At 38.9% G+C, this 27,396-nt stretch overlaps 1 protein-coding gene across 7 annotated transcripts in view; it reads right to left on the minus strand.

The window, feature by feature from the left end:
- ANKRD28 (ankyrin repeat domain 28) overlaps positions 1-27,396 on the minus strand; it is a 215,328-nt gene that overhangs the window by 18,096 nt on the left and 169,836 nt on the right. For all 7 annotated transcript variants that reach the window (XR_010599151.1, XM_005297028.5, XM_042861928.2 and 4 more), the window contains 12 exons: positions 25,595-25,663; positions 23,118-23,258; positions 18,923-19,034; positions 17,609-17,635; positions 15,769-15,843; positions 12,147-12,348; positions 9,890-9,977; positions 9,257-9,374; positions 8,391-8,610; positions 943-1,030; positions 763-846; positions 74-219 (listed from right to left, as the gene is read on the minus strand). Coding sequence is in view for 6 of the 7 variants with exons in the window: in XM_005297028.5 (XP_005297085.1) it covers positions 74-219; positions 763-846; positions 943-1,030; positions 8,391-8,610; positions 9,257-9,374; positions 9,890-9,977; positions 12,147-12,348; positions 15,769-15,843; positions 17,609-17,635; positions 18,923-19,034; positions 23,118-23,258; positions 25,595-25,663 (1,370 nt within the window). In the remaining variant the exon portion in view is untranslated. The remainder of the gene's footprint in view (positions 1-73; positions 220-762; positions 847-942; positions 1,031-8,390; positions 8,611-9,256; positions 9,375-9,889; positions 9,978-12,146; positions 12,349-15,768; positions 15,844-17,608; positions 17,636-18,922; positions 19,035-23,117; positions 23,259-25,594; positions 25,664-27,396) is intronic.

The raw sequence follows: 27,396 nt of genomic DNA on the forward strand, positions 1-27,396 counted from the left end.
ACAACATCTATAGTAGAATATTACTGTACATTATTAAAAGTTAAAGTAGAAGATATTTAAGCTCTCTCTTTACCAACGGTGTTAGTTTGCCCATTTTCAGCAGCCATCATTAGAGGAGTCTTTCCAGAAGAATCTACAGCATTTACTTGAGCATTATGACTGAGTAGAAGCTGTAAACACTCCACATGATCTGTAAAAGCTGCTGCATGAAGGGGGGTTCTAAAAGAAATCAAGAGGAAATGGGCTTACATTCAGGAAACGTACATAATGCTTTATTCACAGGTGCAAACTTTGGCTGTGATCCTGCAATTGTATCACTATGGGCAGTCACTACCATAAAAATACACTAAGGCCATTATTGTTAGAGTGGTCACAGTTGCTATTATAAGATCATTTTTCAGTTTTTAAAAATAATTGGCCTCAAATTTAATATGGACAAGGATGACTCAGAAAAATAAAATGGACAAAATACTAAAATATGGTTAATAGGCATAAAGATTTATATTGTACAGATTTTTATACAATTATAAAAATGCCCAAACTCTCCTACACAATAAAAAACCAATTCAGCTTTATTAACACAATACATGGTTTTTAAAAATCCCCAACAACATTTTCAGTATATAACCAAAAAATGCCTTTATACAGAAAAGAAAACAAATATGCCAAATAAGTTTAAAAAACATTAAGGCTATGACACAAAAGCCAGGAGATTACTGTTTGCAGTGCACTGTTTCCTAAGTGCAGTTATTATATTCCTACCTTCCTTTTGCATCTGTTGTATTTACAATGCCAGCACCCAATGTATCGATTAACATTTCAGCAGCACCTTCATTGTCATTTATGCTATTAAAAAATTAAACAGGCTGTTACTTAGAGAATGACTGAGCTTTTGTTAAATATTGTAATGAAATCTTTTACAGTAATCTTGAACTTCCTTACACAGCACAATGCAATGGGCTGAAAGAATTTCCTTCCATTTTCTGGAAAACTTCCTGTTCCAAAAGAAGCTCTACACAGCTGTCATGACCTAAAAGTTTTAAAATCAGATATTAAAAACAAAACAAAACAACAAACACAGCTAAGGTAAATTAAATGACATTTCATTTGAAAGTCTTGAATTACTTACTTGAAATGCACACTTGAATTACTTAAAATGTGGCCATATCTGGGGATTAACAAAAACGGTGCATTTTCAGGAGTCTAGAAGCCACAAGTACAATCAGAATACTACACCCAATACTGCAGGAGTTTATGAACTTTGAAGTCATGATGCATTGGCTGGGGCACATGAAGAATGTTTAGCTAATTTAGTTATTATAATATAGTAGCGGGGGGAGGGATAGCTCAGTGGTTTGAGCATTGGCCTGCAAAACACAGGGTTGTGAGTTCAATCCTTGAGGGGGCCACTTGGGGATCTAGGGCAAAATCAGTACTTGGTCCTGCTAGTGAAGGCAGGGGGCTGGACTCGATGAGCTTTCAAGGTCCCTTCTAGTTCTAGGAGATGGGATATCTTTTTTTTTTTTTTAAACAGTTCATTCAATAGACTAACCACTTAGTTCAGTTGGAAGATTTTCTTCCACTGTACTCCTTTCTCTAGTGGAAAGAGATTTTTTGGGGGTTGCTTTTCCCCCCCACTGAACTGCTGAATAACGTGGAGTCACAAATTGAGTACATCCACAACATGGGCTGAAAGATAATTTAAACAGTAAAATTATAAACAAGTATGTTCTTGCGTCTATATTATTCACTATAATGAATTATCCCAGTATATATTCCCTGTATACACAGTGATATTTATTCTAACATTTAAAGTCCTCTCTTAGGTGTAAGTTCCTTTTATATAAATACAGCAAGAAAACATCTGCCTCTTGTTTGATTTTGGTAATTGTCTTCTCTCCTGAACTATTTGCTCATATGTTGCGGGGACAATGGTCTTTCCTGCATCCTCACCCAACTGAAAAAATGTTAGAAAGGGACATCGTTCTAGTGGAGTTTTTCCTGGAGTTTGGTCACAAATAATGCCACTGAAACTGATGTGGATGACAATGCTGATAAGCCTGCGTGTGTCATATTGGAAATTCTCTCACTGATTCTTCAGACAAATACCAATGTAGCCAAGAATAAATGATATTTAGAATACAGAGGTGAAATGTAAGTACAAATTAATGTTGTAACACAGGGCCTACAGCCTCAGGCTTGTAAAATATTTACCTTAGTCAAACAAGGCCTCAGGCCTAAAGACTGGTTAGTTACTCACGTCAGCCAATGACTGACCCTATATCATAAGATGCAACAGTCAACTGCTGAAATGTAGGAAATATACATGGCAATGTACCAGTTAAAGCCGGTCTGAGTATTTTGGGGATTTTTCAAACAAAGCGTCAGCAAAGTCCTAACCACCAGCATGGTAACCGAGACACGTACATGTTAACAAGTATAAGGGGAACTAACAAGTTAGCCTAAGAAAACTGGGTCACACCAAAGGTAGTAGGATGTGGAAGTTCAAATAAGGAAAAGAGGTTGAAGCCTTCATCAATATGTATGAACCAAGTGGGTGTCAGTGAAACACGTTATAAAAGATTAATCCAGGCCTGCGTGCGTGAGGAGATCCCAGGCTGACCACCCCTGGTGCTGATGATAATGATGGTGAGAATGACAACAATGAGGATGACGACTGACACTTTGGGTTTCTCCACAAGGGATGGTGCAAGTAAAGCAAATGCTAGATGTTCCGTATTGTTCTCTCTCTCCTTTACCAGACTGCTGTGTGTATATTGTTGTTTGGTTGGCCAATTCAAAGTAATTATTACAAAAAGAGACTTTGTTGTCCCTGTTGTGCACCATGGTCCCTCTTCTATTGATAACCTCTCCTCTGTACTTGATTTTGGAGCTGAACTCTCACAGATTGGGTATAAACCCTCAGACTGGAGTGGGTAATTATTTAAAATAACCTGTAATGATAGATAAGGCTACACCAAACAGCTTAGTTTTCTCCACTCAAGCACAACTACAATTTTCATCTTCCTATTTACTGTTAATCAGAGCTTTCCAATCACATAACAAAAGCAAAGGAAAACATTCAACATTTTCAGGATCTGCCTCAATTTGTAGAAGGATATTTTGTTCCTTGACTTGTTTCCTGCATCAAAGATATTATAAACCAATGTTTGTCAATTACTGCACCATAAAAAGAAAGTTTTTAAAGATTCTAAATAAAGAAGCCAATCTTGGATGTCATAGCATTGTTTTTCTATAGTTTAGTACTGCATGTTCAAGCATATCCTGGAAAGGATCCTTATCACTGGCAAAGACAAAAAGAAAGATATATAAAATCTAGCCCACATTACTTATTGGCTAAAACAAAAAATATGCTTACACTTGTCCCCAAATCATCATCAGATCCATTACTTAACCACAAATTAAAAAAAAAAAAAAAAAAAAAAAGCTTTGAAATCTTACAACCAAACATGTTTAATTTGCTTATTGTCAATCACGTATTAGTACATAGCAGACTGTATGTACTAAGAAAGCTATTGTTCAAATAGACTGCAGAGTTCACTACAAGATCAAAGCTCACATTCTAACCCAAATGCCCACCCTGGAGAAGCAGGTTTAACTCAACCCATTTCATTTGTTTCCACTGCTGTTGTCACCTCTTTTTTAGCGACTAAGCTCCCACAGAAGTAAGAGCATGGGTACATAGTAGTCAGTCAAAATTCAACTCCAGTGCACCCTTTGCAAAATACACCAAGGAAAATGTATTTATTACTTCTTGCTTCAACAGCTTGACAAAAACAGTCTCAGAGTTAGTAATCCTACCTAAATGTTTCCTCCTCCATATAAAACTCCTTGGATTTTTTTTTTTTATATTTGTAGTAAAAGATTTGCCTAGTACGACAGATTTTAACTAAATTTCTTAGAATTTTTTTGTCTACAGCCATCTCTGCAATTTTGACAACTTTAAAGAAACTGCAGTTTAGAAAGTTGCATTTCTTTATTTTTCAAGATACAGATAACGAGACTGCATACGTCATGAACAGATGTAAAACAGAGTATGCAGAAATGGAAGGTAAACTTCCTTCTCTCTAAAACTTAAGTGTTGACTAATTTGATTTTTTTAAAATTAGACAAACTTATAAACAATGCATATTACTTTATTTTTTGCAGGAAGTAGTTCTAGCTAGACTAGCGATTGCATGTTCTCATCTCATCTCACAGTAGTTTGACATGAAACTAAAGGCTAGATGGTTATGGAATGAAAACATCCAATTTTTCTGTTGCACTGTGACACTGTGGTCAAATTCACAGTGGATCACTCATCAATAAGGCTGTGAGTTTATCACGGAGGTCACGGATTCTGTGACCTCCATGACTTCTGCAGCCTGCTGGTGTGCCTGGCCTGAGGCCTGGACACACCTTCGCCTAGGAGCTGAGCGAGGGGCATGTCGCCACTTCCAGGGCGCACTACAGGTAAGCAACCTCCCAGAACCTGCCTCACCTGTCCTGTGCCCCAACTCCCTGCCCCCTCCCACACCCAAAGTCTTCTGCTGTTGCTGGGGGTGGGTGGGCGGAGACAGGTACCTTCCCCCACCCCAAGCACCAACAGGGGTCCCGGGCCGCGCCTCCCCTCTCCCCAGCACCAGTGGGGTTCCTGGGCCACATGCCCCACCAGCACTAGTGGGGGTCCCGGGCCGCACGCCCCAGCACCCGGGCCGCCCCCCCAGCATCCACAGCACCCCCAGGCAGCCCTCCCTCCCGCAAGTTTCAGTGAGGGATATATAGTAAAAGTCATGGACAGGTCACGGGCCGTGAATTTTTGTTTACTGCCCGTGACCTGTCCGTGACTTTTACTAAAAATACCCACAACTAAAACATAGCCTTACTCATCAACCATTCACAAATTTAATTTTGCACATCTGGTAATTTTAGTTTATTCTTATTCTATTCAATAAAATTAGTCTTAGAGATATAGTCTGTAGCTTTGCCTATAAGTATAGACTGTATCGCTATTCCCTTAGCACTAATTAGGAAAATGATCTTTAAGCTCTTACTTCTCTGATTAAGATTTTGGAGCAAGGCAGAAAATGAAGTAAATGAGAACCTTAATTACCTGTGAAGATTAGGTTGTGGCTGTGTCATTAAGCAAAAGCTCTGAGTGAACCTCTCACCCTCCAGAATGTACTGAGGCAGCAAGCAAAAGGAAGGGGAAATGCTATGACCCTTCCTGATGCCTTTTGTTCTTCAAATACTGTACTTGTACATGTGGTTTGATCTGAGGCAGAAGGATCTTACGATATCAGTGAAATACTTCAAGATGAGTTAATGCGGAATTATTTTATTCTAATTAAACTACTTCCTAATTAAAATTATTTCTTGGGATAAGTGGCACCATTTCTGCTTCAACAGTGCTATCCTATCCAAATTCTCTCTTATTTTTCAACATTTTTACTACTTTTTAAAAGTACATATTAAAACACAGAAATAAGCACAGAAAGACAGTATATCATATTAGATATTGGAGTTACTATACAAATAAATTCAACTTATTTAAAAATTATTCAACTATTGGCTTGAACCTGCTCCCATTAAATGTTGCCTGAAGGGTTCTGTTTCATAATATTTAGAAACTAAGGGTATGGCTACACTACCTGCCAGATTGGTGGGCAGCGATCGATCCAGCGGGGATCGATTTAATCCATCTAGTCTAGACGTGATAATCGACCCCCGAGCGCTCTCCTGTTGACTCCTGTATTCCACCACTGCGAGAGGCACAGGCAGAGTTGACGGGGGAGCAGCAGCAGTCGACTCACCACAGTGAAGATCTAAGTACGTAGCTTCAGTTGCGTAACTTAGATCGATCCCTCCCACCCCCCAGCGTAGATCAGGCCAAAGACTCAAATATAAGTCAACAGAATGGTATATATTCAGTGATTCACAAGAGTTGAGAGCTTTTCCTATAATGAAGATTTGTCACAGTTAGTACAGTAGTACCTCAGAGTTACAAACACCAGAGTTATGAACTGACCAGTCAACCACACACCTCCTTTGGAACCAGAAGTTTGCAAACAGGCAGCAGCAGAGACAAAAAAATAAAAATTAAAAAAAAGCAAATACAGTACAGTACTATGTTAAACGTAAACTACTAATATAAAGGGAAAGTTTAAAAAAAGATTTGACAAGGTAAGGAAATTGTTTCTGTGCTTGTTTCATTTAAATTAAGACTGTTAAAAGCAGCATTTTCTTCTGCATAATAAAATTTCAAAGCTGTATTAAGTCAATGTTTAGTTGTAAACTTAGCAAAGAACAACCAAAATGTTTTGTTCAGAGTTATAAATAACCTCCATACCTGAGGCGTTCGTTACTCTGAGGTTCTACTGTGGATGGATGGATGGATGGATGGATGGATGGATGGATAGGAGTGATGTAAATATTAAGAGATATACTTAGGTCAATTTTTTTTGATATACATACAAATCATGTGTTTGTGTCCAGAATTACCTATGTTGCATATCTGAAAACTGGGTATGTAATGATTTGTGTTTTTGTGGATGACAGATACCTTCCCCCCCCCCCCAAATAATCTGAATAAAAGAACAGGTTATTGTATGATTAAACATGCCCTGTATCTGCTTAACAGCTAGAAAGATTCTAAATCTTATAAAGCCTACCTTGTAAATTGGTTCTAATTTAATCCACCCCCCCCATATAACACGTATATACAAATAACAAACACACCACACCCACAAAAGTGTTTTTTAAATGTCTAATCACTAACAGTTTTACATATTACTTCCAAAACAAACTCAAAACTCAGTGTGGGTCTGGGAAGGGGAGAAGTGACAGGGATCTTCAGCAAGGTAGTTTTTTTCTTTTTCTTTCTTGTTTTTCTGTCCTGTTTCTTGCACTTTTAAAATCAGAGTATCAAGTAGGAAGATATACAGCTACACAAATGTTTGCATACATGGTTGAGTACTAAACTGTTTAATAAACACTCAGATAAGTAATATATTGAGTCATACAAAAAATGAAAAATGTAGCAACTATTACAAAACCATACCCCAGGGTGAGCTAACTGATCATTCAGAATCTTCACCTGACAGGGTACAACAACAACAGGAAATGATGGGCAAAGAAAAAGAAAGGCGGAATCTACTTATCTAGGAGTACAATTCAAAGATAGGAGTTCTGAAAATACTGAATCATGCTAATTCTGCTTCTCTGGGCTGTCTATATGAATATTTAGTTCGCAGAAAGTTAGGGTGTGAATCTATCCTGCACTGCCCTGCTGCCGCACATTATAAATTCCCTAGTGCATTTTAATATACTCCTGTTTCAAAGAGGGGTGATTTAAAGCACACTAAGGAACTTTTAGTGCATGAAAGCAGTGTCCATATGGGTCCTGAGTGTGCAGCAGTCTAGTGCAGGTTAAATTTACACTCCAGCTTGCCGCAAATTAAGTCTTTGTTTAAACAAGTCCTCTACTAAAAATAACAACAGAAGCCGCCATCTATTTCACTTGCAGCAGGAATAGGTACATGGCAAATGCACACACAAGTTGGTATAAATTTCCTTCATCCTCCTTTTCTCTGTTCCTTCTGCTTGTTTGTTACATCTACTTGTGTCTTGTCTTATCTTAATTAGATTGTGACCTCTTTGGTGGAGGTTCTGTGATTCTGTATGATTGTATAATGCCTCCCTCACTGGGGCCCAATACTGACTGAGGCCTCTAGGAGGCACTATAAGAATACAAATCCCTACTTTAAGTACAAAATGCAACTCAACCTTAAATATGGAGTTGTGACCAGTGCCTCTATAATAAATAAATAGCAGCTAATGAGTTTTAAACAGAAAGTTGTGGTCACTAATAAAAGGACTCCTGAAGTCTGGTGTTGCAAAATATATTGAAATGTCAAAGTGGATTAATTCACTATTTTGTTTCTGAACTTTCCCCCTTGATCTGTTTGCTCCTCATTTACCTTGTATCTGCTAGCTTTGTAAGAGTTCTGTCTTCTTACTTCTAATTATGCTTAAGATTGCAAGACAGAGAATGTTTGGAGCACTAGAGAGATAAAGTCCATCTCTCTTGCTAAGTGCTAAGTAAAGTGTTAAGTACACTGCTTTGGAATGAATGGAAAAATAAAGGCAACAAATCTGCCCAGAAAGCTTATTCACTTTTTAAGAATTAACAACAATAAAAGACTCCAGTGTCTTTCGTTTGCTTTATAAATAGTGCTCCATCTGTTTCACATTTTTATTATTAATATTTATATTATGGAGCTTAGATGCTCTTATCAATATTGGGGTTCCACTGAGCTAGTATCTACACCTACATACAGATTCCTGCCCCGAAGGCTTTGCATTTAAGACCACTTTACCATTGTACTTACCATTATAACTGGCCCAGTGCAGTGATGTATATCCATGATTGTCTGCTATGGCCGGTACCGCATCCACAGATGTTGCTGACTGCAAGAGAGCTCCTAGAACACCAATATGTCCACACGCAGCTGATAAGTGTATAGGTGTTCGCCCTCGGCAGTCTCGTAGCAAGGACTTAGCACCATGTTGAAGCAATGCTTCCACACACTCCTCATGCCCTGTAACTGCCTGGAAAAGAAAGATACAATATGCATGAGTGCGCGCGTACACACACACGCGCACACACCCTGAAGAAAAAAACAATCTGTTATTGCCTTAACATACAATATTGAGAGCAGGCTACTACAAAATAAGCCCAGTCATTTTTACTTAAGTAAGTGGGCATTGCGAAGAAAAATTCAATAATTATTAGCTTAGTGATAGCGTATGTTTTTCTTTTGTGATGGCCTAAAGTGATATGCTAATCCCCAGGGCCTCCTTAGTTGTATCAGCTGGCATGGATTTTAAAGAAACAGTTGGCATCTTGTACATAGAAAACACAAAAAAAGGAGTTATTTTCTTCCTCTCTCCAATAGTCTCCCTCACCCCCAACAAAAATGATACCTTGGAATGTTCTAGCTAATGTGCTTCTGCAAGTTGAAGTGAATCAGAAGATACAAAGAACACTGAAGGTAAAGTGCAAAAGGGCAAAAATCTAACCACTCAAATGCAATAAAAGAGAAGACCAACCAAGCACAGTAGAACACTAATGTTAGTGGAATTAAAAAAAAAAAGAATCAAATTCAGCAATGATGCAAACTGCAGACATTCTCAATTTGTATTTAAAATTGATGCACACTTTTTTGGAAATGGCAAAAGGGAAATATTTTCTTACCCCTCTATGTAATGCAGTTCTTCCCCATTTATCTTTGGCATCTACGTTTGCTCCTTTGTTAAGCAATGAATAAACGCAGTCTGTGTGCCCATTGAGAACAGACAGCATCAGAGGAGTCCTGAACAGTGAGACAAAAGAGTAAGAAAAAGTTTCCATGCAGGTTACACTTTAATAGTCTAGTGGTCAGCTAACATACTTAAAACTCCAAAAACAACTTTTGTTCTCCTAGAGAAAGCTCTTCAACAACTGATCCATTAGCGAACAGCACTTTGTAAACTAATCACAAAAGCAGTACTGATACTTTGTTTAGACATAAGAAGGTAAACCTATTTCCAAGAGTGTAACATAAAAAAGCTAATTACATCACTTTGTTTAGTGAACAAAGTAATCTTAATTTGTTTCCTGTGGAATGAGGATCAAAATTCTGTGAAATTTACAACTGTGGTACTCAGAGACACAAACTACATTAATCCTAGTTAGGATATTGTCCCTCCATTTAAAAAAACAAACAAACAAAAAATCACCAATAGAAAATAATGACTTTTTTTTGTGCTATGGGGTCCAGAAACTATAATGTAAATTATAGGATGCAATATCTTGTGAAAAATCAGAATATGGACTTCTTAAACTTACTGTCCACTTCCATCTTGAATGTCCACTGCATTTTGTGGTTCTGCATTGCCTATCAACAATCGCAAGCATTCTGAATGACCATTTGTAGCTGGAAAATGTTACAAAAACAATCAGCATATCATGTTTATCATCCTTGGGTATGAAAATATAAATAGTATTAACAAAATGAAGATGTTAGCTTCTACTAGAATCATTAATACAAGCACTCATTGGCCATAATGGGGTCAGCATTTATAACTTAATTTGAAAACAGGAAATCTTTGACCTTATATCCAATACTCAAACATGTTTTTAACATAATTAAATATTCAAAATCCATAGAACTATATTACAACTGAACAGAATGTGATGGTTTCAAGATATGTGCCATTGTTAATGACTATCTTCTTGTGTATGTAAATAAGGATGAGAATAACTATAGGAACAGTTCATGCCTATGTTAGTTTAACAAGAAATAGTGCTTCACTTTCATTCTTTATACATACTTATTAAACACAATTATTTATTTAAAGCAAGTGAGTCCTTGTCTAACCTACCACACATAGATTTAAATGTTAATATATTGTGTGTGTATTTGTAAGGGATGGGAAGAGAAATCACACTGAAGAGAGGGGCGGGAGAACAGTTACACAATTAGTAGGAGGGATAAGCCAAGAAGAGGAAAGTTACGGAAACTGTATTTAAAAGGAGTTCTTGAGAGATAAAGTTTGCTTCCTGGGCTATTGCACTGAGCCCCTGGAAGTAGGATACACCTCAGGTTGCTCAGCAACAACCTGTCCGGCAAATCTGAGAATGGTGCTAATGGAAGCTGAAAGGAGGGAGAAAACAAACAGAAGAATAAAACGAGTGTTCAAGGAGAAAAAAAAAAAGTCTCTCTCTCTTATGGCGATCTAATATTGTTTATGGACTGCTCTTTTTACCAAGACATGTTAAATGACATATACTACTATGCCATTGGCAACTTAACAAAAAAAACAAAAAACAAAAAAAAGTAAAGTTCACTTGCAAAAAGACAAGAAAGGAATGAATAACTAAGTATCCCTTAAAAAGACATCTCGGGGGGGGGGGGGGGGGAACCACAGGGAGAAGTGAGAGAGGGAGAGAAAGGATTAAAAATCATCATCAACATTAATTTTTTCAAAAACTGAGTAAGAGTTCAGTCACTTAATCCTTAAAGCACTGAGTAAAAACCATTAAACTTCTCTTCTCACAAAACTGCTAGAGCTCTCCAAGATACAGATTAAAAGCAGAGCACTGTTTGATGCCATCCACAAATTATGACAGGTAAGTTACACAACATATCTCAACACTACAATGTCCTACAAATGGCAGGGCCATGACCATGTCATTCACCCACAAACATCCTAGACAGCACAGCTGTTTGGCATGGAGGGAAATGCACACTGCATCCATTTAATGCAGGGGTAGGCAAACTTTTTGGCCCAAGGGCCACATCTGGGAATAGAAATTGTATGGCAGGCCATGAATGCTCACAAAATTGGGGTTGAGGTGCGGGAAGGGGTGAGGGCTCTGGTTGAGGAGGTGCGGGCTCCAGGGTGGGGCCAGAAATGAGGAGTTCAGGGTGTGGGAGGGGGTTCCAGGCTGGGGTGGGGGGTTGGGGTGGGAAGGGGTGCAGCTCTGGCTGAGGTGCAGGAGGGTGCACCGGGCTGGGACTGAAGGGTTTGGAGGGCGGGAGGGGGATCAGGGCTGGGGCAGGGGGGGTTGGGGGGGGGGGAGAAAGGGAGGTGAGGGCTCCAGCTGGGGGTGCAGGCTCTGGGAGGCACTTATCTCAAGCGGCTCCCGGAAGCAGTGGCATGTCCCTTCTCCGGCTCCTTCGCAGAGCCCCCAGGCTGCCCCTACACATAGGAGCCGGAGGGAGGACATGCCGCTGCTTCCAAGAGCCGCGTGGAGAGGCCCCTAACCCTATTCCCAGGCTGCAGCGCCGGATTAAAATGGCTGGTGGGTTGGATCCGGCCCATGGGCCGTAGTTTGCCCACCCCTGATTTAATGGATGGTAGAGGTACTACACTCCTCCAGAGCCCAAGGAAGACATCTAACTAAGGCATTTTCTCTCTCTCTCACTAAGCTAAGGCACTCCCACTACCTCATGCTCTTCCTCATCCTCCACAGTGCAGAACATAATTTAAGACATAATTTACTCTGTTAATGCCACAGAAACAACAGACGGCTGTGCATTATTACATGAACAAAATAATATAAACCCCAAACCAATGCATTTGTGTTCAGCACAACATACCTGCAGCATGTATTGGAGTTCTCTTTACAACATAGTCTTTCACTAAGATTGATGCTCCCTGATTAATAAGTACATCCACACACTCCACATGTCCCTTAAAAGCTGCAAGATCCAATGGTGTCCTTCCATTATTGTTCCTCACATCAAGGTCCAACAAAGACTGCACCAGTACTTCCAGAGCTTGATGGTGACCATGGTAGGCCTAAGGGAATATTAACACAGTGCAGTAGTGTTTCATTTACATCAGAAAAGGACACAATGAAAATAGTGTGTAACAAAAGCATTTAGAAGAATATCTGCAGTTTTAAGTAAAAATCAGTCAGTCATTTTGTAACCAATGTTAAAAACATACTTGCAAATGAACAATCTGTACCTATTTTTATTTAATTTATTTTTTTTTATCAGTAATTGGAAGAAATTAGAAAAAAATGGGTCATTTTTCCAGTTTGTTTACTTTGTGTATTTGATAACTCCTTAGGTGCAGTGAACTTCACTGCTTTACGATCAGGTGCATGACTCTTATGCATGGGTCTAGTTGGGGGCTCACATGCAGACTCTTCATTACCCTCTGCAGAGGGCATTTATTTGTAATAGCAGCAGCAAAGCTGAAACTGAAGAGGCAGATGTGCTCATATACTTAAAAAGAAGTGGGAAAACAGGTGGGCCACAACTATGTTCAGTGCTGTTGCGCTCAGGATGCCCATAGGATCTTAAAGGAAGAAGGCATATAGGAAAAACTCATTTAAAAAAAATGATTTTCTATTTTTTTTTTTTTTTAAAGGCAGGACAAACATGAAGTGATGTATCAAAAATTGCTCTTTTTAAAATTGTCATTGGCAGTGGCCCTTTAATAGGGCAAAATGTTTACAAATAATATGGCAGAGCAGTAAAAACAGAAGTTAAAGCATTTCAGGTGCAGTGTAGTAAATGGAATGAGGTCAATAGATACACAGATCAATTCTTTATCCTATCTTATGTTTTTTTCAGATTTTATCTTTTCAGGACTTTATATACCACAGCCCTATAAATCATCTTGTGTAAAAATTAAAGGATGATTAATACATAACCACTGCATTTAGTCTTTTATACAAAACACAGAACATTTTCACGACAGAGTAAGGACCCAATTCTATAAGAAGCTCTGAGTGGATGAACTCCTGGCAAGATCAGGGTCTAAGTGATTACATAAAGACAAAAAAAAGTTAGTTTATTGTAATATAGAATCAACTTTTTATTTTAAAAAAAAACTTTTTGTAGATTTTATTTTATATTTATGTAATACTTTTTTTCCCCTTCAAAAGAACATGCTAAAACTGGAATGACAGGAAATTCCCTGAGACAAAGTGGGTGAGGTAATAACTTTTATTGCAGAGGTTCCCAAACTTTTCTTATTTGTGCATCTCCTTTCAGATCTACCAGCTGCCCATGAACACTACCCTTCTCATCATTGACACTCTGTGTGTTCTTCTTAACACTACCTTTCTTTAGCCATCTGCCCATATTTCACTGTTACGTACAGATATAGTTATAGTGCGACATATACAACCAAAAAAACCCCCCTGATTAAGTTCTGAGCTCAGTCAAATTGGACAGAGGCTGAGCAACTCAACCCGCGCTATACAGTGGTTGGAGGTGTGGGCTCTCTACGTCAACATCTCTGTGTTCTCACCGGTACATCTTGAAGTAAGTTAATTACTGTATTTTATAACAAATTCTCAGTTTCAAAGCTTCATCTGAATAGCCTATTATGAGAATGTAATAAATAAAATAATAAATAAACTATTATACAATTTCTCCCGCAAGTCTCCCAGAGATGTCTCGTGTATCTCTTTTTGGAACTCCTATTTTATTGGACCAACTTCTGTTGAAGAGACAAGCTTTTGAGCCCCATAGAAATCTCCTTCAGGTCTGGGAAAGGTACTCCCAGCCTCACAGCTAAATGCAAGGGTAGTGTGGCCCACTAACACCTACTAGCCACCTGCAGAGGTGTTAATGGACCGCTCTATCTTGAATGGTCCCTTATATTATGTGCTAATTGCTTATGCTAAACAATCTGTTCCACCTTGCATTTAGCTGTGATGCTCAAAGTACCTTTTCCAGACATGAAGAAGAGCTGTGTGTGGCTCCAAAGCTTGTTTCTCTCACCAACAGAAGTTGGTCCAATAAAAAATATTACCCCACCCACTTCCTGTCTCTGATATCCTCAGACCAACACAGCTACAGGAAATTCCCTGTAAGAAAAAAAAAAAAATAAAGACAGACCAGGTGGTTGTTGTTGGCAGAATGGAGAAGATTTGGAAAGTGATGCAATAAGACTAGAATTGATAACTGTGGGAAATCTACTGTGTAGACCTGTCATGATAATGTGTCAAATGCCATGGTACAGCTATGAGAACAATGAACAACTTCAAATGCTGGTCCAAGCTATTACAAAAAAAATAAATAAAAATCAACTGTGTTTATTTGAGTTGTCAGGGGTCCTTCATACCTCCTTGGGTGTCTAACCTATATGGGGACAGTGTGTTGCCCCCTTTCTCAGTATTCCAGAAACTGCTCAGACCTGTTTTCTTTTAGTGTTCAGGCTGTATTTTATACTAAGCCTTCCACCCACACCAGTACAATGTAACACCACAGTTTTAAGCCTCTACATCTTTCAGCCCTTCTTTTCTAGGGCCCTAGGAGGAAAAGAGATCTCCCTCTTGGAAGCGCTTTCCTTCTACACTCAGCTAGACCTGTCCTCATCCCCTTTGTAACACTTCCTTCTTGGCCTTTATCAGCTTTTATAGCTAGCTGAGGGCTAATTAGTTTCTGACATCCCTAGCCAATCCTTCTGATTAGCTAATTGTTCAATTAGCCATCACTGGGGAAACTAACTGAAGCTAAGAGAGCTGAGTGCGGACTCATCTGTCAGGTTTCAGCACTCTGTCACAAGCCAGTGTCCTCATGTAATTTCAGGGCTAGTCACCCCCTTTTTTTCTATTGCTAATTTTAGAAGTCACCTTACTGATGTCCCATCATTTCTTTTGGTCCTGTGTATCAAAAACACGTGTTGTGTCATACCTGTGCACCATCAATTTTTAATATTTGCTTTACACTTATTTAAAAGGGGGCACTTTTTGATTATTTTAACCTATGATTAGAGAAAAAATATTTTATTCAAGCTTGCTTACTTGGCATTTCACTGCACTTTTATATGATCAGTTTCACCGTTTTCCCTGTGTAGTCAGTTCCCTGATAATTTGTGAATGTCTTTCATGAACAACAGGGGAGAGAAAAACATTTTTTAAAATAAGAAAAGGTGGCTCTAAATAATAAAAAAAATGGTAGGGGGACTCAGCAGCAGTTACAGTACTTGAAACCAGTTTTAACTTTTTTCTTTTTTTTAATGCTGAACAGATTTGATGTTGACAGTGTTTCTTTAAGAGCACATTTACAATTGATACACAAAATCTTATGCAACTCACGTAAGAGAGCGTGTATATTAAGAATTGTAAACTATTGTTATTGCCTGCAAATAAACCTATGGCATGAATCAAAACTATCTTGTATCAGTCAAAAAATTGTTGTGCATATATCTATATGATTCAGTAGACCAACAATCAATAGCAAATAAAATACTTACAGCTAAGTGCAATGGACTAATTGGTGCTCTGTTGTCGGAATCATTCAGCATGTCAGTACCTGATGTTTCCATTAGCTAGAAGAAATACAAATTTAGATTAAATGCAACAAAACTGTTTTAAAACACACTCTCCAACAACAGTATGGGAATTGCTATCCCTCACCACTTACAGATTAAAATACACAAAATTCCACAGACATGGTATTCCCTCCGCCCCCCAAGTATTGTATAAATGACTATTTCAATCTTTTAAAGGCTTTGGGCTGTAAAGGCAACACTCTTCCTGCGTCTCTCCAGCCCAACTAGCAGGTGTTTCATTTGGCTTCAGATTGAACTATTCAAATAAGAAATTCTTCCCAAATAAGATATTTTCTTTTTTAAATAAAAGCAAACAAACAGCTTATCAGTAAGGAACACTGGATAGGTGGGGAACATATGGTAAGGAAGGAGAAGGAAAAGCAACAAAAATAGACACGGAAAGCCTGATGAACGTAATCCTCAGCAGCAAGGGAAAGGAGAGGAAAACCACAAATTTACATGAAAAGGAAGAGGTGAATCAAGGCACATATAGTATTATAAAATGAGTTAAAAAATCCCTGTGTGTTTTCCTGTGGTGGCCCATTCAAAATTTGCTTGGTGTATTAATGCAGATTCTTTTTCAGGATTGCAGTTAATACAAAATGGGAAATGACTGCCTAGGAAGGAGCACTGCGGACAGGGATCTCGGGGTCATAGTGGATCACAAGCTAAATATGAGTCAACAGTGTAACGCTGTTGCAAAAAAAGCAAACATCATTCTGGGATATATTAGCAGGAGTGTTGTAAGCAAGACACGAGAAGTAATTCTTCCGCTCTACTCTACGCTACACTGATTAGGCCTCAACTAAAGTATTGTGTCCAGTTCTGGGTGCGACATTTCAGGAAAGACGTGGACAAATTGGAGAAAGTCCAGAGAAGAGCAACAAAAATGATTGAAGGGCTAGAAAACATGATCTATGAGGGAAGATTGGAAAAACTGGGTTTGTTCAGTCTGGAGAAGAGAAGACCGAGAGGGGATATAACAGTTTTCAAGTACATAAAAGGTTGTTACAAGGAGGAGGGAGAAAAATTGTTCTTAACCTCTGAGGATAGGACAAGAAGCAATGGGCTTAAATTGCAGCAAGGGAGGTTTGGTTAGACATTAGGAAAAACTTCCTAACTGTCAGAGTGGTTAAGCACTGGAATAAATTACCTAGGGAGGCTGTGAAATCTCCATCATTGGGGATTTTTAAGAGCAGGTTGGACAAACACCTGTCAGGGATGGCCTAGATAATACATAATCCTGCCTTTAGTGCAGGTGACTGGACTAGATGACCTCTCCAGGTCCCTTCCAGTTCTATGATTCTATAAATACAGCAGAATCCCAACTATTCAAAATGCTTGGAAACCATTCAATATATCTGGATAACTGAATTAACAGACAGGGATTTATCAGTTTGTTAGAAAGAATGGTTCCAGCCACTGAAATTCCACTGTACTTGAAAAGTAATTGTAATTAGGCAATTTTTAAATATAAATATTACATTTTCTGAATTGCAAGTACTGAGATTGTAAGCCTCTTGGGGGGAGGGACTGTCTTTTGTCCTAGCACCTAGCACAACAAGTTCTTGGTCCATGACTAAGGCTCATAGGTGCTATAGTAATACAATAAGTAAGTAGTAGTAGTAGTAGTAGTATAAAATGCACATCTGTTCACTGGAAAGCACACAGTTGGACACACCAGGATAAGCAATAGTATTCTGAGACAGAATGCTCCATTGTGCTATACAATACTTTAATGATGATAAAGTGTACAACTTACAACATCTAGAGGAGTTTCACTTGCAATCTGAAATTTAAAAAAAAAATGTTTTTAGTTCAACAGGCTTGAAAAAATTGAAAATACAAGTGTAATTTTCATATAAGTACTAACTCTAAACATGGAAGATATAAAACAAATGTCAAATCGTACACTTTTGTGCCAAGTGCTGATCAAGATCTACCGTGAAGCTGTTATTTAAATTTATTATGTAGCCATTAGTCACTGCAATATTATGATCAAAATATTTCAAAATTAGGTTCTTCACTTTCAAATATGTAAATCTCTCTCAGCTAAAATGTATTATGCTCGTTTTTAATCCACACAAGCTCATATTAAATCAGTTAACACATCTCAGTGGTTTTAATACATTAGCTAACAGAAGAAAAATGATCGTTTTTTAAACAAAAAATATTCGGTGTTATCCCACTATCTAGAACAGAGGTGGGCAAAATACAGCCTGCAGGACCGTCCTGCCCAGACCTTGAGCTCCCCAAGTAGAGCAGCAGTGTGTCTAGCTCCAGCCAGGCGGCACAGGTGCCAGACATGCTGCTCTGAGTGGCATGGTAAGGGGGCTGGGGGGTTGAATAAGGGGCCGGGGGTCCCGGGGGGCAGTCAGGGGACAGGGAGCAGTTGGGTGGGGCGGAGGTTCGGGGGGAGGGAATGGGGGGTTGGATAAGAGTGGGAGTCCAGGGGGGCCTGTCAGGGGACAGGGATGTGGATAGGGGTCGGGGCAATCAGGGGACAGGGAGCAGAGGGGGTTGATAGGGGTGGGAGGTTTGAGGGGGGGCAGTCAGGGGACAAGGAGCAGGGTGGGGTTGGATGGGTCGGGGTTTTGAGGGGGGTAGTCATGGGACGGGAAGTGGGAGGAGGCAGATGGGGGTGGGGGCCAGGCTGTTTGGGGAGGCACAGCCTTCCTACCCAGCCCTCCATACAGTTTTGCAACCCCAATGTTGCTCTCGTACCAAAAAGTTTGCCCACCCCGATCTAGAACAATAATCCTTTCAACCATTTGATTCTGTCTCTAAGTTATTTACATGGCCCCCATTACCACAATATGCAAGTGCGTCATAATCTTTAATGTTTTTATTCTCACAACACTCCGGGGAGGTAAAGTAGTACTGTTATCCCCACTTCACAATTGGGGAACAGACAGAGACTCAGTGACTTGTGCAACATGTGTGGAAGGTTGCAGGAGTAGGGAATTAAACCTGGGTCTTAAATTCCAGGCCAGCAGCCTTAGAAGAACTCTACAAGTAGACAGTAACTATTTCATAGTAAGTTGGATTTTTTTGGCTTGTTTTTTGTTTTTTTTACCAGTTCAAGACACAAGCGATGACCATAAGCAGCAGAATAATGAACTGCATTGTATCCTTGTTTGTCTCGGATCCCTGGATTTGCATCATTTCTTAGTAAGTATTCCAGGCACCTGTGTGAAGTGACAAATGACAAGCATATTAAGAATATTAAAATTCAGCTTTTCACTAATTGGTAAACTAGTACTTGCCTTGAAAATACAAAAAAGTTCAATTTTATTATATGCAACAAATAGGAGCATCAAATTGCCATGCCTTACTACATCAAACAGTGGTCCATGTATCCTAGTATTCAGAAGGACAGAGAGCAGTACCAGAAGATGTAGAGGAGGATGTAAGACCATCACAACAGAAATATATATAATATGGCTAGGGAGACAATGTCTTCCTAACCCCAGACAGCCAACGGCTGGCTTATGTCTTGTTGCATGAAGGTTGATGTATCCCAAGTAAAATTTCTTGTTCAGGTCTGGGAATGGTACGTCACAGCAAAATGCAAGGTGCAGCAGATCATTTAGCATAAATACCGTAGTTTGCATGCATTGTAAGGGACCATTCAAGGTAGAGTGATCTGTTAATACCTCAGCAGTCATAAGATAAAAAGAGGAGGTTAGTGGGTTACAGATCATGTATTAAGCCATAAATCCAAGGTCTCTGTTCAGTCCATGACTTTTTTTAGTGTCTAGCAGAGTAATGAATTTAAGCTCCCAGGGTTGTCTTTTGAAAGTGTTGTGCAGGTTTCCTTTGAGGGTGAGGACTGATCAGTCACTCTATATCTGACCTCTTCGTGAAAAGTGTTCACCGAGAGGTGATAGGCTGTTTTTGTCTGTTATCATTTTCCTGTGTGAGTTTATTTGAAAGCATAGTGATTGTCTGGTTTACCCACATAGTGCACTAAATGCTCCAACAACAACTAACACACCTTTCAAGATCCATGGATCCTACACAAGCCTATCACATGTGGTATACCTCATCCACAACACTAAGTCCATATTAAATTATGTCTACCTCTCATTTATTTGCTAGCTTGATGACTGTCAAATATCTCTAAAAAGGCTGGAGAAGCAGGACTTTCCTTTACAAAAGCTTATCCCTATTGTTTTATAACTGTCATTTTTTCCCAACTAATTTATCTGATACAGACGTAAGGCTTGCTAGTTTGAGTCCCAGGAATACAAGTATTTGTTAAACATACTCCGGAGATAGACTACATCTAACACGACAGCACTTACAGCGGTGCAGCTACACTGATGCAGTTGTGCTGCTGTAGCGCTTGTGGTGGAGATGCTCTAAGCTGATGGGAGAGAACTCTCCCGTCCCTTAAATATTCCACTTCCCACAAGAGGCAGTAGTCATGTTGGCAGGAGAACCTCTCCCACTGACATAGCACTGTCTACACTGGCACTTTGGCCGGTATAACTCATGTCACTCAGCGGTGTGGATTATTCACACCGCTTAGCGACATAAATTATACCAAAGTAAGTTCTAGTGTAGACAAGGTCATAGACTCAGACTTTAAGGTCAGATGGTACTATCATGATCATCTAATCTGACCTCTTGCACATTGCAGGCCACAGAACCTCACCCACAGACTCCTGTAATAGACTCCTAACCTATGGATGAGTTACTGAAGACTAAAGTTAAGTTAGAGAATTCGCCATTTACAATCGTTTAAGCCTGCAAGTGACCCGTACCCCATGGTACAGAGGAAAGCAAAAAAACCCGTAGGGTCTCTGCCAATCTGACCCAGGAGAAAATTCCTTCCCAACCCCAAATATGGTGATCAGTTACACCGAGCATGTGGGCAAGACCCACCAGCCAGACACCTGGAAAAGAATTCTCTGTAGTAACTCAGAGCCCTCCCCATCTAGTTACCCATCACCAGCTGTTGGAGATATTTGCTGCTAGCAGTAGTAGATCAGCTACTTGCCATTGCAGGCAACATCATCATATCATCTCCTCCATAAATTTATCAAACTCAGTCTTGAAGCCAGTTAGATTTTTTTTGCCCGCACTGCTTCCCTTGGAAAGCTGTTCCAGAACTTCACTCCTCTTGATGGTTAGAAACCTTTGTATAATTTCAAGCCTGAACATGTTGATGGACAGTTTATATCCATCTGTTCTTGTGTCAACATTGGCATTTAACTTAAATAACTCCTCTCTCTCCCTGGTATTTATTCCTCTTATGCTCTCTATATATACAATCATATCTCCCCTCAGCCCTCTTTCGATTAGGCTAAACAAGCCAAGCTCTTTGAATCTCCTCTCATAAATATGTTTTCCATTATTCAGATCATCCTAGTAACTCTTTTCTGCTCTTGGTTCTTGTTTGAATTCATCTTTCTCAAACATGGGAGACCAGAATTGCACATAGTATTCCAGATGAGGTCTCACCAGTGCCTTGTAAAATGATACTAACACTTCCCTGTCTCTAGTGGAAATACCTTGCCTGATGCATCCTAGCCTTTTTCACGGCTGCATCACATGGCATTTTCATGGCAGCTCACGGGCATCCTGTGATCAAAATTTCTTTTATAAATGGGGAGAAGGTCTTTTAGGAAGAGTGCCATTGTTCCAGAAAGTCTCTGGAAACATCTGCACAAACTTTATGAAAAACCACACAAATGTTCCAGAGATTCTATATAGATCACTTACCTGACATTGTCTCCAGCACTTATATTCCAGCCCAATATTAATTTCTAGTTTTATTTGTTTTTATTATTACTATTAATCTCTGTTTGAATGTGAGCCAGACAGAACTTGTTTCCCAACTGATCTTAAGCATACTGCTGCATCCACTCAGAAAGCTGCTTCTCAGGTTATACTACTTGGCAGTCTATCTTCCAAAGAGCCAACTGTTCATCAGAACAATAATATTTCAGGGATTTTTGGAGATCATTCTTTGTGTTATTTCCCAAAGGCACCGAAATATTACTATCATAATTCATCCTTTAGCCTCTGCAAGACAGCTGGCAAAATAATGTAACCTGCAGACTCACTCTGGTACTGAGGCATTGATGGCATTGGCCTAGTCTACACTGCGGGAGGGTGGGGAGGGAGTGGGGATCGATCTAAGTTACGCAACTTCAGCTACGTGAATAACGTAGCTGAAGTCGACGTTCTTAGATCTACTTAGGGCGGTGTCTTCACTGCGGCAAGTCGACGACTGACGCTTTCCCGTCGCCTGCGCCTCTTGCCCTGATGGAGTACCAGAGTCGACGGGAGAGCGGTCGGCAGTCGATTCATCGCGTCTACACTAGACACGATAAATCAACCTCCACTGGATCGACTGTTGCCCGTCGATCCAGCGGGTAATGTAGACAAGCACTTTGAGAGCAACTGTGAAATCATTCCAAGCTCCAAGATTCCAAGTGATAATTAAAGTAAATACCCCTCAACAACTGCCAGCAGGAAGTGGGATTACATACCTAACAGAGAAGTAGCAGGTAAACAATCAAAAAGCCTACACTTTACATGGAAGGGGTACATATACTTTAATGGCTACTCAAATGGCCAGTAGCGATTAATGGTATTATCTACTCTTTATTTACACTTCAAAAAAGCCTAACAAGTTATGCACAGCTATTCTGTATCACATGCTCCTCTCACTGTTACCATCACCCTCTCTTTTTGTTTGTTTGTTACTTCTACATGTTAAAATGTTTATGTATTTAAATAAATGTTTTACATTCAGCCTACCTCAGGACAAGGATAACTCAGACTGGTCTTACAATATTAAGTCTGGTGATCCAGCAAGGGAAACAAATGGCAGAGTCAAGGACCTATCACTTAAAATATATTGCTTCCAGTCCTCTAGAGCTTAAATATTAGAATTTTTAGAAAAAAACGCCTCCTCTAGTATAGTTATCAGGAAGTCTCAAGCCGCCAAGTCCCAAATCACATTTAGTTTGTGCAGAGCAGGAATTTAATCCACAGTGTATAGCCCATTAAGACTTCAACATTAAAATCCAAAAGATTACAATACACCTTGCTGTAATGGGGGGAGGGGGGAAAACACATGTTTAAACCAAAGTATTTCTTATATTATTAACAGCCCAATAATCATACCATTTAGCCATCTTCAAAGAAATATAAATATTACATTTGGCATATATGATTACAGAAAGTAAGCAAACAAAATACACAGCTCTGAAGTCTTTAAATATTCACCCTTTCGTATAAGACATGACACTTACTTGCCATCTGTGTCTGATGCAGCTGCATAGTGCAATGGTGTACAACCCCTCTCATCAAGGTCATTCACACTAGCTCCAGATCCCACAAGGGCAAACAGGCACTGGTAATTACAATTGGCAGCAGCATAATGAAGTGGAGTTCTTTAGTATACATTCAAATACAAGAGAAAGACATGCAACAGATTAATGACAAAAATGCAAAATAAAATGAAATTTTAAAAACATTTTATTATTGGCTGAATAATTCAGTTCTAATATATGTAAATATTACATGGTTCAGTAAAAATCATTTTAAAAAATGTAATAGCAGCCCAGGGTACATATTTGTCAGCCAATACATGGACAGCTTGTGTGTGTTGAGAGGTATACATACATGCACAGGAAAATGAAAAAGAATTATTGAAACCTCTGTTTGTTCAAACAACTTAATTTTAGGCCATTCACTGACAAAACATGAACAAATCTGATCATCCATGGTGCAAAGCCACCAAGACAGACCAGAACAAAATTCAACTGTTTATTTAGGGTAAAATTTAACCCTTCCTGCAGAACATCTAAAGTAGTTTTGTGTGGAGTGCTCAGTAGGGTTTTGAGGACAGAACTGAGGTCTAATGTGGAGTCCTACAGAGTGTCTATTTGTTTTATCCTGTCTTAATGTACCAAAAATATGCTTGTTTAAAAAATAAAACAAATTGTGATTTTTTAAAATATGCATTTGATTTTAAAGAAACTTGACATTTGAATTTCCTATGAAAATATAGTATTGATGAATTACTCAGCCTAGGGGGAAAAACCCTTACCAAACATAATATAGTATATAAAAAATTTTCAGACTTAGGTGCTTTTGAAAATTTTACCCCAAGTGACTGAGGGGTCTAAGGGCACGTTTACACTGCCCCGCAATTTGGACAGAGGGATTGTTAATAGTGTGCACCACAGTTCCCCATGTGGACACGAATTCAAAGGTTCCAAGTTTGCACTAACAGACTTCTTCAAAGAGTGTGAACTCTGGATCTTTAAGTTCATGTCTGCAGCATCCACATGGGAGAGTTACAAAGCGGCACTTTCAGTATCAGTGCACACCACTACTTTTTAGTCCAAACTTCAGGGCAGTGTAGACATGCCCTCAGTTCCATTTTCAAAAGGGACTTAGTAGCCTAAGGGTATGTCCAGGCTACCCGCCGACGGGGGAGCCGCAGACATCGATCCCGCGCCGCGAGGACCCGAAGTCGAAAGAAGATATGTAGCTAAGTTGCGTATCTTATGTCAACCCCCCTCCCAATGTAGACCAGCCCTAAGTCACTGTTGACAAGGGACTTAGGTGCTTTGAAAATTTTGCCCTACATCTTGTTTTTTTAAAGTTACTACACTACTCTGATCCCCTTTATCTCCTCCCTACCTATGATAACTCTTTTTTTTTAAATCTCTTTCCCCACAGATCTTTTCTTCATCTCTCAATATATGTCAAGAATGTCAAATAATCTCATTCCTGGTCCAAATATAATCAGCAGCCCAACAAAAATTTAAGTGCAGCTTCCACAGGGAAAACTACTACAATTAACCCTTCTATCCTCAGCCAAGGGTGCAAGTAGGACTTCAGCAGAAGTATCTGACTATGAATCGTGTCTCCTTTTGGAGTCCTACTCCTGTCACTCAACCAAGGACTGAGGGACCATTTCCACTAAACCATTGATGCTACGAACAATATTTTTAAATTATGATAAATTCTTGCCTCTGGTTCTTCCAGAGCATCTCTTCTTAGTTGTCAGTCTTTCTGACTGTAATCTCTTTGGCTGTCTTTAATTAGTATCTTGCACAAGCACTAACCACACTGTCTGCACTTAAATAACAATCTGGCACTAGCAATAGTTATTTGGAGAAAGTAAAAGCATGAGTGAGAGCAAAAGCGAGAGAAAACTATATGAAGAAGGGATGGATGGAGGTAAAAAGGAAAGTTATTTTATTAAAAGAATTTAGATTTTACTTTAAAAAATACAGAAGATTGCAAAATGTTCAGAAGTGGCAAAGCAAACAGGTTGATAAAGAGCATTTATAGCCTTGACAGGTGGGCTAATGAGGAGATACCAGTAAATCTACAGGTTGAGAGCCACTTAAACCCATCAGAATGCACCTTCCACCAAAAACATCTTTATTAAAGTTACAGTAACATATGAGATCAATTGGACAATTTGAAAGAAAAAACAAATACATATTAAAATACACAAAACAACTATATAACAGAATGTAACAAATCAAATCTTGTGACTTTTCTATAATTATAAACTTTCAATAAGATGCTTAGACTAAATTGGTTGTAGTACTTGGATGGGGTTCCAACAATTTATTATGAATACAATCACTCCAAAAGGAATGTATTGTGAAGGAATATGGGCTCCTTCACACAGAATCATTGTGCTACTTATGTGAATGTTTTAATAAAGTTCTAAAATCCATAAACTTAGAATGTTGTGTCCTACCTCCCAAATTTGTCCTTTTTGTTGAAGTCTGCACCAGTGTTGAGCAGAAGGTTTAGGCACTCCAAATTCCTATTAAATTAATGCAACATTGATTGCAAATTAAATTATTTTCAAGCACACAGTGCCCTTTACAAACTATCATAATTGCTGCACAGTTATTTATCACACAACAATATTTTTTACTGATAATGAATCAAACTATATTTTGCATACAAAACACCACCAAAACCAGACTTTAAAGTTGTTGAAGAAAATATTAAAGGACCATAAACTGTCCTTGGTCCAAATGTAGGAATGTTGATGTTTATGCAGTGTGCCTTTTGAAATCAACAAGAGCATTGTCCTAAAGTAGTAAATACACTTCTAATTTGATGGAAACGTAACAGAAAAAATGAATACATGCTAAGAGTTTTTTGCCATGATTCAGCCCATGGCAAATTTTTACCTATACATTTTTGTTTTAAAGCCTTTTAATAAGTGCCAGGAAAAACAAAGTTTGCAATGCATATGCTATCTTTGATACTGCATTATGAAGAACACAATCTAAAAAAAACTATTTATGGCGATAGCTGTAAACATTGTTCAGAGAGAGAGGAAAATTACTAAGATTATGATATGAAGCCTAAATGTGAGGATGAGAGTGAGATAACATCACAAGTGAGTAATTTTTATTCCAAGGATATTTTATACCAGTAAATAGAGCCCTACGCAGATAAAAAAATTGTATCTGCAAAAACGATACACAGGATATTTGCAGATTTGCTAGGCTTTAGATATAAAATGTGGATCTACATCCACTAATGATCGCAAAAATGGTTCACGGAAATCTGCATCTGCGGATATCCACCAATTTGCAGGGCTCTACCAGTAAACAGCCACCAAAACAAACAAACAAACAAACAAAAAACATAAAAAGTACCCTTGGTTTTATTATATGACTTTAAAATGATATGTGCATGCAGCATTGGCCATCTGATTTCTTGAAAGCTGTGTGCACTTGAGCATGTACAACAATCTATTGCCCAATTTTTCTAGGCAATGTTGAATAGCTACTCTGTACACTAATTTTATAGTAACTAATAAACTGATCCTCCCAATACTTGTGCACATGTTTGGCTTTATTAATGGGCGGCCTCAAAGTTAATGTGACTAATATTGTGCTTTAGTCACATGCATGAAGTGTCTGCGGAATCAAGGCCTATATGTTTACATGCACTCCTTAAGATGCCCACCTAGAGAAACAACGCTAGTCAAATCCTAGTTCTTCTATAGTCTGAATTCTTCACATCACAATCCATCCATGAGCACTATTGATCAAAATGTCCTTGCTTCTGGTTAACTGAACTCCAGTTGGCACTGCATGGAAATTTAGCTTTACTATTGACAAATCTATGTGCAGGGATATGCTAAACATACAGGTTTCCCAGGCTCTTACTGTCTGTGTGAAAACAACAAGGAGTCCGGTGGCACCTTAAAGACTAACAGATTTATTTGGACATAAGCTTTCGTGGGTAAAAAACCTCATTTCTTCAGATGCATGGTTTTTTATACACGGAAGCTTATGCCCAAATAAATCTGTTAGTCTTTAAGGTGCTACCGGACTCCTTGTTGTTTTTGTAGCTACAGACTAAACATGGCTACCCCCTGATACTGTCTGTGTGCACATTCATGCTATCCTCAGCTTCCCTCACATGCTGGTAAAAACATTTAAAACATTTTTTCTTCGTGAATAATCAAAAATCAGTTAGCCCCCTGCATTTGTTGAAAAAAGTAATCTAATATCCAGATGTTTATAAATACAA

Source organism: Chrysemys picta, chromosome 2 (assembly GCF_011386835.1).
Source record: "Chrysemys picta bellii isolate R12L10 chromosome 2, ASM1138683v2, whole genome shotgun sequence".
NCBI classification, from domain to species: Eukaryota; Metazoa; Chordata; order Testudines; family Emydidae; genus Chrysemys; species Chrysemys picta.